Consider the following 13,178-nt stretch of genomic DNA (forward strand, 5'->3'; position numbering starts at 1 on the left):
AGTATTTCATGAGACAAAAGCATGAAAACATCCTTCTTAGCCTTCTAATCACATACTACCATATTGCTCAGTGTTTCACAATATACTATTTCTCAAGTCTGTCATGATATATATATCTTGACTTCCATAATCTATTTCCTATCTTTTCCTAGGCCACGTTCTAGCTGTTCCTAATATCGATTGCTTTCCTCTGACTCCATCAGTTTATCAAATGCTAAAGTGAGATGCATATTCTGATACAGCACACACATGAAATGATTTTACCTCAACCAGATGGTTGCTTAATCTTACTTACTGGCATCTTGAATTTATTCCATTGTTTCCTGGCCTCTGATATTAGTTAATTTTATTTGGTTCTGCTTAAAATTTCAATCTTTTATTAAGTTCAATGTTCTTCCTCTTTTTCAGCTCAAGGTTAAACCATGGCCTAAGTTACCTTCCCTGGAATGAAATAGTGATCCATTTCTACCCTACACCTCTACTGCCTTTCCTTACCCTATCTAGGTCACATTATTCACTGGCCTAGGAAGAAGGAATGAAGGAAAAAGGACAAATGTCTTCTGTTAACTAACCTTTTTGTAGTGTTCTTGTTTTTTGTGTAACAGGGACACAGACATTGGCTTTCTTTGGGGCTTACAGATACTTTTCCATCTTCCCATTTCTTTAACAAAAGAAAAAATACGCTCTGTAAAAGCATCATCAAGTCTCTTGACTCCAGATTACTCTTAGGCTACAGACAATGTTCCTACTAGATGAAATAAGTCAGCTTTGTTCAGTTTCCATTTGACCTATGGAAGAAAATATTTACTATACTGAACATTGGGAAGTACAGGCTGCCTACTCTCTTTATCCCATCTTTGGAGCATTTAGGTACAAGAAGATTTGGTGGAGTGATGAGGGAAGGTCAACTTCCCTGCTTCTTTTGAGATATTATGTCTGTCTGTTAGAATGTGAAAAAGTCAGTATATTTACTGTTTCACCTGAAGACTATAGCCAAAATTCTAAAACAAGAGAGAACAATGTACATAACCATAATGATGAAGCTTCAGTCTAGCTCTTAATTTAAATACAGATTCAGGTCAGCAGGAAATAGCTTATTAAAATGCTTTCAAACCCCCCAACATGATTCAGTTGAATTGAATGTCCTTATTACTTGGCACTTGAACAAATTACAAACTCTTAGTAGGTGACAAACACTAATAGGAAGAAGTTGCACCAATTGTCAGGCCCAGTAAAGCTCAGACTACTTCAGAAAAGGAAGCTTCTTGGTCAAGGATGTTCGTAAAGTGAAATGTATCTGTCAAATAATTCAAACTCATGTCTTCCCATTGATCTTCTTAGTTTCTGAAGAGCCAGATGAATAGGATTTTGTTTTAGTACATCTCTTATAGGACTCCTATGCCCAGACATTGTCCATGTTAAGAAAATATTCCTTTTTGCTATAAATTCTGCAGAGTAATGGATATTCCAGATGTAGCTAATTAATGCTGTCCCCCAAGCAACAAATTGAATAATTTGTATTTGCTTTCCTCTATTATCACCTGAATTTGGTACTTAGTCTTGAAATTCATCTACTAATGAAATCACTGAAAATAGACTTCATTTTAATAGTAGCCAAAATATTTCATTTTTAAGAAGAAAAGAAAAACCAATACAGGAAATAAAAACCTTTTACATACCCAGATGACACTGATGAGTACTTAAATAGTTTATTTTATTACAAAATGATAAGCCATATTCCCACTTTTTAAAAATATCATTTGATATCTGTTCCTTATTTCCTAAAGAGAGAGATTAATAAATAGGAATTTAAAGATCCCCAAGTGATATGTCTTCACAGGGAGTCTTAAGTTTGTTTTGTTATTCATTAGTTGAAACAACACACAAGAAGCTAAAACTCCTGAGAAAATCCACATCTCCGAGTCTCTATCTCTTGAACTCACAGCCCATTATAGAAAAAAAAGTTGACATAGGGTGAATTAAATGGTATATTTCATAATGTTAAGCCTAGATGCACTGGCTAATTTAAAAAGAAAAAAATATAAATAATGAAGCATCTCTGATATCTGGCACATAATAGGTACTCAAAAGATCGCTATTACATCACTGGATGAAAACACCAGCTTGTGGAAGGTCCTAAGAAGTCACAGTGCATCTTTGGCATACTCATCCTTCCCATTCCATGAGACTTATCTGATTCTTAAACCCTCCACATTGGATCCCACAGTAAGGAGATATCTGATGAAACCTTTTTTCAAGTTCTCCCCCAATCAGAACTCAGTCATCAAAATTCTGTTTTTCTGTTTTGCCACCACAAACTAATGCCATAACAAGAAAAAAAATTCATTTAAATAAAAGACAAGTCACTATCATCCCCACTTGTATGTCTCATAGATATTGAAAGAAAACTATTTTTTATAGTTTCAAACTAATTAATAGTGTGAATTATCTTTCTCATGTATATTTCTTTATTTTGGTATATTGATTTATAAGATGCATATATATTATATATAATAATGTCTATTTACTATATAATGTGTTTATATTAGGCATATGTATAATATATATACTCTATAAAACCCAATATAAGGTGTATATATAATATATAATATCTAGATAAAAGGTATACAGTGTTTTAGGCATGTTTATGTATGTGTGTGTATAAGTATGTGTATGTACATGTATATATGTGTACATATGTACCTGGATACATGTGTGTGTGTTAGTTTGTGGAATGTGCAGCCTAGAAGGGAATTATAGTCAGTATTAGGTAATTTTAGACAAGAGAACTTGTTCACATTAACTCATGAAATGTTGGATTTTCCACTTTTTCTATTTGACTAAAAAATGTTTTATCCTTGCATTCTACAAAATTTGTCACTGCTTTGGTTGCAGTCTTCCTATATAGAGAGACTGTGTGCATATTTTAGTTCTTTAAAATATGATGTGCTTAATAAGTATTTGCTACTAGCAAGAAATCTTATCTGTAAGGAAAAAAAAAGAAATTCATAATTATTTTCTCACCAGATTCTATTTTAGTAGTGAAAACATTCACATTTGTAGTTCATAAGCATCATGACATTACCCATCATCTCCTAAATGAAGCAAAAAGTATATCTTTTGTATTGAGTTTAATTGGTATAGGACATAAATTCCTTTCAGGAATATTATTTTTTTGAAAATGTTACTGGATAAATTTTCTCTATTTTTAAGCATGCATTCACATTTAAAATTGATTTTTGGTTCCATTTTTCAGTTGTTTATTTCACAAGAAGAATTTATTCTTCTACAGTTTCTTAGGCATGCTGCACTTTGATGTAAGTGTTTTTAATATTGTGACACAAAGATTAACACATTATTTTAAAAATGGGAATGTAAGGAACAATCAATTCACCATGGAGATGACTTTCCATTGCCAACAAATGTCATTAAATTTTTGTTACTTCATTTTTCAAAATTTTTATTTTATATTAGAAAATTGTTTGAAAAATAATTCTTCATTTTCACATTTTTACTTAGTTTTCTTTGATTTGAAAAAATAATTGGAATAAAATTTTATTATAGTTTTGCTTAGGAACCAATTGCTATGATTCAGCTATTTCCTTATTTTTGTTGAGTACCAGTCTTTTAGTGTCTTTCTTGTTCCATTCCCCTCATGTTTGCTGTTTTTATCTGTATGATTGATTTCCCTTATTATTGAGTGATTAGCTAAAGACATAAAATGATATTTTATTTATAGTATTTTTATTAGTGCATTATAGTGATACATAATATTTGGGTTAATTTTTATGTAATCATACAATCATGGAATACAATTTGCTCCACTTCAGTCCCAAGTACTTCCCCTTTCCTTCCTCTCTTCCCTGTCCTGTTTCCCATCCTCTCCTATATTTATCTTCCTTTTATTTATTGATAGTTTTTAAAATTTGTGCTTAATAAATACACCATGGTATAATAATATGTGTACCTAGCATAATTAGTTTTCACTTCACCATTCTTCCCTTTTTTCATTACTCTTTCCTCCCCCTACACCTCATCTGCCTTCCTCTACTTCACTGATCTCAGTTCTCTTTTCATGTGATCCCCCATGGCCCTACCACACTTTTTTTTTTTTTTTTTCGGTGTATGAATTGTGTCTTTTTTTTTTTTAATTTTTTTTTATTGTAAACAAATGGGATACATGTTGTTTCTCTGTTTGTACATGGCGTAAAGGCATACCATTTGTGTAACCATAAATTTACATAGGGTAATGTTGTTTGATTCATTCTGTTATTTTTTGCCTTCCCCCCACCCCTCCCACCCCTCTTTACCCTCTATACAGTAGTTCCTTCCTCCATACTTGCCCCCTTCCCTAACCCTAAGTCTAACCCTAACACTAACCCTTCCCTCCCCCCCATTATGTGTCATCCTCCACTTATTAGTGATATCATTCGTCCTTTGGCTTTTTGAGATTGGCTTATCTCACTTAGCATGATATTCTCCAATTTCATCCATTTGCCTGCACACTTTTTCCCCTTATTTTGTTTTAGCTTCCCCTGGGTTTAATTTCCCCTACTGAAAAAAAAAAATGGAAATTAGGAGTAACATTTTAAAACATTTGAGCACTATTTTGGAATAACAACAAAAATTTGATTATGGTTCAGGATGTCTACCACTTCATTCAATGAGACAGCACAGGTCAAGTGGTCATAGAGCATTTGCAGACCTGGCATCCCATCAGGGACTGCTTAATAAACTGGAAATAGAAGGCAGCTCATGCTATGACTAATTCAAAGAATTCTGCAAGCTTGGATTGACATCAGGTCTTTCACTGTCTGGGATAATCAAAGAATCTGTGTAAATCAATCAGACTTATTGACTGCCAGGTCAAGCAAAAAACCCACTCACCTGAGAACAACTCTTCCATCATCTCTAAGGCCATACTGTGCCCTTCATCCCGAATAATCACATGAATATTAAAAGTTAGATTTCTAAAGATTGGGGCTAGATATATGGATTAATATATTACACCCTATTCAATACATTTAAATTCTAGAGATGTGCCCTAAAGAGTATACTGTTTTTACTTTTAGCCAGATGAAGGATCAAATTTAAACAATGCCCGAGCAGGCAATTACTGCATAGTGTGATTGGAAAGCTTCTCCATTCACTTGTCACAATGCTGACATTTTATCATTACAGATCCATTTCTTTGGAGGAGCTCTGGGTAGCCTACAAACGATCTCTTCTACAATACAGAAAGCTCTGATATAGCCAGATCAGTGTTTTCTGAATTATTATGTGATGCAACTTCTAGTTGAAGTTTTGACTGGAAAAAAAAGGAAACTATGTTTGAATTAGAGTACAGGGCAAGGTTTTGGTCATTGATCTTGGATAGAATATTTTAATAGGAATAGAAAAAATGTTGCTTCAAATAATACCCCATCCTATTCTGATACGTTTCATACAAAAATAACAGAGATTTATTCTTCAAAGGATTTATCTCTCAGTGGTGGTGACCTTTATATAATTATTTCTTTTGAAAATTCATTTTGGACTTAGATTGATTGAAAAATTTTTCCATTAAGACCCCTTTTTATACCATTTATCCTATCATAAACAAAGCTATTGGGCTTTGTTTTAGGAAATAATGTTGAGCAATGATTATGACTCCAACATCCCTGACCAGATTAGAGTTTACAGTCGGAACAATGCACACAATTAATGGGAAATTACAACATCGCTTGGCAATTTTTAAAGCAAATACAAAGTACAATAGAGAACATGAGAATGATAAGTATATGTGATAATGCATGTGTTCAGTACCTTAATCTGGCCATTCTATACCGCATTTGTATATGAAAATATACACCATAAATATATACAATTTTTACTTTTCAAAAATCAATAAAATTCAAGGAGAGAATAGAAGTATCTCCCTAAAATGAGAGCACTTCTGGAAAGGCATCTGGAGATGTTCTTAATTTCTGTGGCAAGAGTCAGAAGACAAATGTAAATTAACAATTAAAGAAAGTAGAGTATGAGATTGTTCTAGGAAAAGGAAACAACATGTTAAAGGACAAGAATCAAGAGGTAGATAATACATGTTAAGAAATGAAAAATAAAATATCTTTATTTTTATATAAAGTAGGAAATAGAAAACATTGGCATGCACTATAGCATGAAGAAACTTTTAATCCATAATAAGAAATAAAACTTTATCCTATGGGAAAAAAGAATTATTAGAGTATTTTAACCAGAGAGTCATAATTTCATTTTCAAGGAAACACACTCTTTTACAAGTGGGCTATGGGAAGTTAAGATACCAGCCAAGAGATAGGTTCCATGTTTGAGGAAAGGTATGGTAATGATCTCAATTAGAGTAATTGGAAAATAATGAAATAAAGAAATATTTACAAGGTATAGGAACAATGTAGTGTTGAGTGTGGCAGCATGCAGGGTTTAACCAAAGCTGAGTATGAGGGGAATGAGAAGAAAGGGAAGTCTAAGATACCATCTTGAAGTCAAGTTTTACGGTTCAGTAGGAAAAAAATGGGAAAACTCTCTTCCCACTGCACCATCCAACACCAGTTTCCTTTTCCCTTAGTCCAGGATCCCTTCAACTTTATTATTTCTCAAGCAACACTGTATTCTAAATTGGCTTTGGTGAATATCTTTTATGCTTAAGAGCCAACATTTATATTATTTATATAATATCTAATATTCTGTGTATAATATAAAAACAAAGATCATTTTTAAAATCCCAATGGTAGTCTTTGGGAAGGAGATTTATGTTGTACCAGGTGATCAGGCTTTTGCCTCATATACTATATGATACATGACTTAATGAATTACCAGTTAGTAGTCTACCCTGTTCTGTACTTCTAAAACTATTTTTTATAAAGGTGAACAGATCCTTGAAGGGAGACTTTGCAATCCGTTCAACATGCTATTAATACTTGAAAAGTGTTAATTTATCCTAATCATACTTATAGTAACAATCAAAATTAATTGCAGCTATATTAGGATTACTTATTATTTATTCTTCTTCAGCAGTAACACACATTACTGCTATACAAACAATTTCCATATTCCACATTGTGAAAGAAAAAAGCAGTGGGGGGACAACCATGCAAAGCTGGTTGAAATAGTACTCCAAACAAATCCTTAACCAGATGGTTATCTAAAATTCTCTTTTTGAAAAGGAGCCGATTCTGAACAGATTGTATATGTGTCTCACCGGTGGAAGTGGATTATCTGTCTTGAATTGGATTGTGATGACGATGACCCTATTCTAAGTAAACCAAATCTCTTGAACTATATAATGAGATCAGGAAGAACATTCAGCCTGAGAACGACAGATTGCAGTGACTGAGATGATTTTGCTAATGTTTTTTCCAGCCTCTTTCCTTGATGTACATGATCCTGTGGTTTTTTTCCTGCTGAGATTCCTGGTTTTTAATTCTATGTGCTAATTTTTCTTTCTTTTAATTTTCTTATTTTTATAAGCGGAGCTGAATGAGTGGCAGGAAGCTGAGAAATCTATCTTACAAAAAGGTGATGTGGAAGTCTAGAATCTTCATTTACTGTGCAGTAGGACTGCAGAAAAATCACCAAGAGTAGACATTTGACTGATTCATTCTAATTTCTTCTCTTTAGGCCGTGAGGAGGCAAAAGTTGCTTGAACAGAGTATCCAGTCTGCCCAGGAGATTGAAAAATCCTTACACTTAATTCAGGAATCCCTTGCATTCATTGACAAGCAGTTGGCAGCTTATATTGCTGACAAAGTGGACGCAGCTCAAATGCCTCAGGAAGCACAGGCAAGTACAACTAAATGGGAATGAGCTTCTGTTCTTTCATTTTTATTCTCCAAACAGAATGTTGCTGAATTTCTAACTTAATGATTATTTAACTAATTTTACAGAGGGTTGATTTGATTGACTGGGTTTACTATTTGGAGGTAAGAGGTAATAGAGGTCTAGATTAGTACTGTGAAATTTACCTTTCAATGTAATAAGAATTTGAAATAGAGGTACTTAAAAGGCAGGGACCTTGAGATCTGGCATTTATCCATGTCTTCAAACTATGCTAAAGATAGAAACCATAGTAATGTAGATGATAAAGAAAATATCCTTATGGCTCTCAAAGTAGTCTCAAACATTTTGTTATTATGAAATCATAAGTCATCTTTGTTATCATGGGATTATAAGTCATATGACTTTTGGTTTTATGCTAATGTATTGCAAGTAGTTAATAGCACCAAATTAGATAAATTTGCATCTTATCACTCTTGATCATGATGGATATACTCATATGGACACACTGAAACATTCACTCATACTTAATCAAAATTGTGGAATGTATTTAAACAAATTTTGTAGAATGAGAATTAAAATAATAATGAAAACAAATCTAAGTTGAATTTAAAATGAGTAAATTTATGTCATATCTAAATTGCCTTTCACCTTGGGAAGTATTTTTTAACTGCTAAATTTTTATTTCAAAATAACTTTTAAATGCTTGTAAAGTATCATAGGTATTATATACCAAATGTATTTAGAATTGTGTGATAGTAAAGTAATGTAGCTACTATTTGAATATTATGTACATATTAAGAAAGTAGGAGCCAAGTGTAACTTAAATATACATGCATTGATACCCAGGGCATTAGAAGGTAATCTACAAATTCTAAAAGCCCTCTCTGCACTGACTGATGGAGATACCTGAAGTTTCTCACTTTAGAATCAGTTTTGGGGTAAAATACTTGGTTTATAGATGATGGTTACAGGGCAGTTACAGTGCATTGAATCACAGTGAAGTTGGTGCCCAAGGCATCAATGGACGTAATAGCATGGGTTAGTTTATCATACTGTCTATGTTTGACCTAGAAAATTGTGCAGAATGTGGGGAAGAGTACAGGTAGTTTTGGTAGGCTCAAAAGGTCTAGAGCAAAGGAATTCCTTATGGACTGCACACCACTGCAATATAGGATGAAAGAAAGGGAAGTATAGGGAAATCCTGATTAAAAAAACCAAAACAAAACAACAAATAAAAAACCTCCTCATTTTAGGTTTTCACTGGGGCAGCAAGAGTAAATACAGTAGTACAAATTGAGGATAGTATTAAACATGACTGAGGATTTTAATATATCTAGTCTCTATATTTTTTTAAAAAATGCAAAAATCTAGTCAAGTTGTCTAAGATTATATCTTCCTAATACTATCCTAATTTAACTCACATAGAAAATTTTACAGTCAGATCATAGTTAAATGCAAGATAGAAATAAGAAACCATTAGCTGAATTGAGAAGGAATTCACAATTATAAACTAAATACAAAGAAATAATTGTACTTTTTTACAATTTAGTGATATGACCTTAAAGGAATGTTTAATAAAAGAATGCTCAAAACTTTCTGAATGGAAATTAGGAAAAAAATATCAGAATAAATATTAAATATTAAAATTATAAATTTGTACTTTAAAATATATGAAGACTTAATTGTGAAGTTTGAGAATGAAAACAGGTAGCAAATCCAAAATAGACTAAAGCTTTTTTTTTTTGTCTTTGAAGAAAAATGGGGACTTTGGGAAGCTTTTTTCTTTAGCCATAAAGGTTAGGGTATAGGACCCTGTGTGTGTTATTTTATTTGGATATGAATTCATGGTTTTATAAACATGAATATGATATACTAGTTTTAATATATTTTACACTCTCAAAAATTTTATAATAAACAGTATTAACTACAGCAGTTGAAAAGAACTTGCAGCCAAACAGTACATAGGTAAATTAAGACATTTCCGATCTATTTTAAGGAAGAGATTTTAGAGTACTAAGAAGCTCAAATCCATTTTCCATATATTTCTGGTTGCACTGGCATTGTCAAGATACTTTTTAACATTAAATCCCCCAATGGCAATATATAATATTGGGAAATGCAAGCCATCCAAAAGCTATCGAAACATTCTTCTTCTCCAAGGATTTAATTTAAGATGAGAATAAATGATTATTTCCTAGGACAGTTATCAATACTCAGATTTACTGCAAGGATTGCATTTCCTAAAGCTGAATTGAAAACTCCCATGTAAGAAAGAGAGTAAAAAAGTTGTTTGTGAAATAATAACTTCATCACACTGTGTCAGACACAGGACCCACTTAGAATGCCACCCATATGTTATTTTTCAAACTGTGTGTTTATGACACACATACACAATAGATGCAAATTTTAATGCTTCATATTAACAGCAACAAAAATGTTTTTCTTTAAATGTGGGTAAAATTTTATTCTCAATTAAAAGATTAAATGGCTTTGCTTTCCCTTTTCAGAAATTGCATAGTTAATTCATCTCTGAGAATCAGGACAAAATGAATGACATTGCCATATTTAGTGCTCTTTTAAATATGTGCTTACATTTTCTGTGAATACTGATAGCACAGATTTGTGGATGTCTGACTCCACCGTGTGGTACACTGATAGTTTTGCTATTTGGTTTTAATCTGTTAATAGATCCACCTTTTCCTGCCTTTTAAGATTGAGATCCTCAGGTATATAAATACTGCAGCATTAAGAAAATATATGCCATATTTATAATTTTCTGATGGTTATATTCATTATCTATACAAGTAGATGTAAACCAAGGTATTTCCTTTCATTGACATTTGACTTTTTAACTATATGACAGAAAAGAGCTTCCCATTTCTTCAGTGTGCCAATTAATTGGAAGTTATCTAGCATAATTAGAAAATTGGGCCCTTTGTCTCTGAATTGGATTGAAAAAATTACTTTTTTATGTAAAGATGTGAGCTCACGGAAGCAAAGTTTAATCAGACAATAAAACTACATACTACAAGAATATCAGCACAGTATGACCTATGAGTATTTTCTTTCAAATAATAGTCCATAACCAAACCATAATCTTAAATGGTATTATTGTAGCCTCAGCTGCTCAGTGCCAGCTCACTTGCCAAGTTTTATTAAAGTACAAAATTAAAGTGGTAATGTATTGATTGAAGTGGAATAAAACACATAGGCAAATATTTATACATCTAGAAATATATCTTCTAGATTAGAAACCAGAATCTGAAGAGCTAGTTTAAAACTAATATGATTAAAAATATAAAAATGTGCATTTCTTTGAAACAAATGTAAAAATAAAATCACCAAATTATATAACTACAAATAAATACATGTCATGAATTAGACTGTGTATGCCTTAATTTTCCAGAACTATATACTGAAACACAGTTTAAGTTTTGGCATCTGAGATGTCAAAAATCAAGTATCCAGGCTACACCAATCAAGTCAGAGTTGGTATACTCATTCATCCTAAATTTTAGAAACTCTCTCTCACCCATGGCTGAATCAAGATGTCAATGAAAGGAAGTAAGAGTGATAATCTACTAATGATTTTCTCTCCTTTTCAATTGTCTTCTCACTCTTATGAGAAATGGGGGAAGGTAAAAAATACAGGAAAGATCTACTTCACAAATTCTTTTAAACCAACAGCATTTTCAGTAAGGATATTTTAGATTGAACTCAGTATATTTTTCTCATTTTCATTTTTTCTAATATATGTTAATGTACTAATTGACTTGGATGGGCCTCTAAATCATTTTAGAGGCCACTGATAATTAGGTTTAAATAGCTACTCACATATCTGTAATTCTTGAAATTACAAAAATATTTCCACACACTTTTTCTCCTTTTGCAGTAATTTCAGTTTTTGAATGTAAAAATGATATGTAATAACAACCCGACATAGGCAAGTGTTAAATTTATCCATGTCATTATTTGTTGGTGATGCACATTTTGCAAAGGAGAATATAACTCCTTTAGTTAGATTATTGCAAGAAGCAGGGAGTTGCCTAGAAGCAATTGTAATAGCTTAACTATTTTATTTCATGTGTTTCACCTATTTCAGTTCCCATATTTTGTAATCTCCCATACAGATTTATGTGCATGAATCAAGGAAGGAAAATAGACTAATTTAAAAAACAGATTATTATGTAAGAATAAGAACTCAAAATAAATTAGAAAATTGGTGCTAATATTTCATTTGCCACACTGGGACATTTAGTATCCCAGGGTATCCACTGCAGACCCAATTTCTTCCTTCCATTTCTTTTTCCTCCCATTTAGTATCAGTAAATAGAAAATAAAATTTTTAAACCAAAATAAGCTGTTAATTTATCCTGATTACATTAGCTTCCACATTAGAAGAATTCATAATTGGGGTCTTATGTTTATAGAAGCTAAAAATTTTAACTCACATTGAATATACTTGATCATACTTATATGTAAATATTCTACAATATCAAAATAAATGGCTTAAAAAATAAAGACCTAAATGCAGGTTTGGGTCTATTAGATTGAGTTCATGTTATAATTATCCAAAGAAGAAGAAAGTGGGGAACTACACAGAGATTTGGACCCAAGTATTTCTAACCATATAGCCCTGGCAAAAGTAATTTCCTTATCTGTAAAAGTAGATACAATGGTAAATCCTGTGCAGTTTACTTCAAATCTGCCCTAACACTACCTATTACCCCTATGTGTTAATATATAGAAGTGATTACTTGCCAGCTTAGAATGAATGTTTTTATTTTGACATGTTTAATTGTGTGAAAATAATTTTAAGGAAGAATTGGAGAAGATGCAAAAGATTAGATGCATTCCACACATCATGGACTAAGAAGAACTCTATAGTATTATGTCCTCTCAGAAATTATGGTAAAGAAATGTGCATTTTATATTATAAACTCAGAAGTGTACATACTAGGTCTACAATTAAATTCTAGTATCTTATTGTAAAAAATATCTTCACAAATTCTAAATACAAAGAGGAAACTAGAAGCTTCACACTATAGTCACAGTGCAGATTCTCCCAGTATTCTATATTTTGAGGAAATTCAGATTGAATGTATTTTCTCAGTTTCTCATATACAAAACAGAATAAGTTACAGAGAATTATTAATCCAAAGTGCATATCCAGATAACACTTTTAATGCCACAATTTTTTTTATTCTTTTGACATTTATTATATGAAATATTAGCTCTAATTTGCTTTTTAGTTGTTTTCTTTGTCCACCTGCATTCCCCTCTACCAATGTTCAACTATAAGAGGCTAAGGTCACCTAGCAGATATTCAATGAACATTTAGAAAAGTCTACTGAATTCCACACAGGTTTAGTTACTAATTT

At 32.0% G+C, this 13,178-nt stretch overlaps 1 protein-coding gene across 5 annotated transcripts in view; it reads left to right on the forward strand.

Moving 5' to 3' along the window:
• DMD (dystrophin) overlaps positions 1-13,178 on the forward strand; it is a 2,089,750-nt gene that overhangs the window by 771,389 nt on the left and 1,305,183 nt on the right. For all 5 annotated transcript variants that reach the window (XM_079122792.1, XM_079122788.1, XM_079122791.1 and 2 more), the window contains one exon: positions 7,639-7,800. In XM_079122792.1, the coding sequence (XP_078978918.1) occupies positions 7,639-7,800 (162 nt within the window). The remainder of the gene's footprint in view (positions 1-7,638; positions 7,801-13,178) is intronic.

Source organism: Sciurus vulgaris, assembly GCF_902686455.1.
Source record: "Sciurus vulgaris genome assembly, chromosome: X".
In the NCBI taxonomy this organism is placed as follows: Eukaryota; Metazoa; Chordata; class Mammalia; order Rodentia; family Sciuridae; genus Sciurus; species Sciurus vulgaris.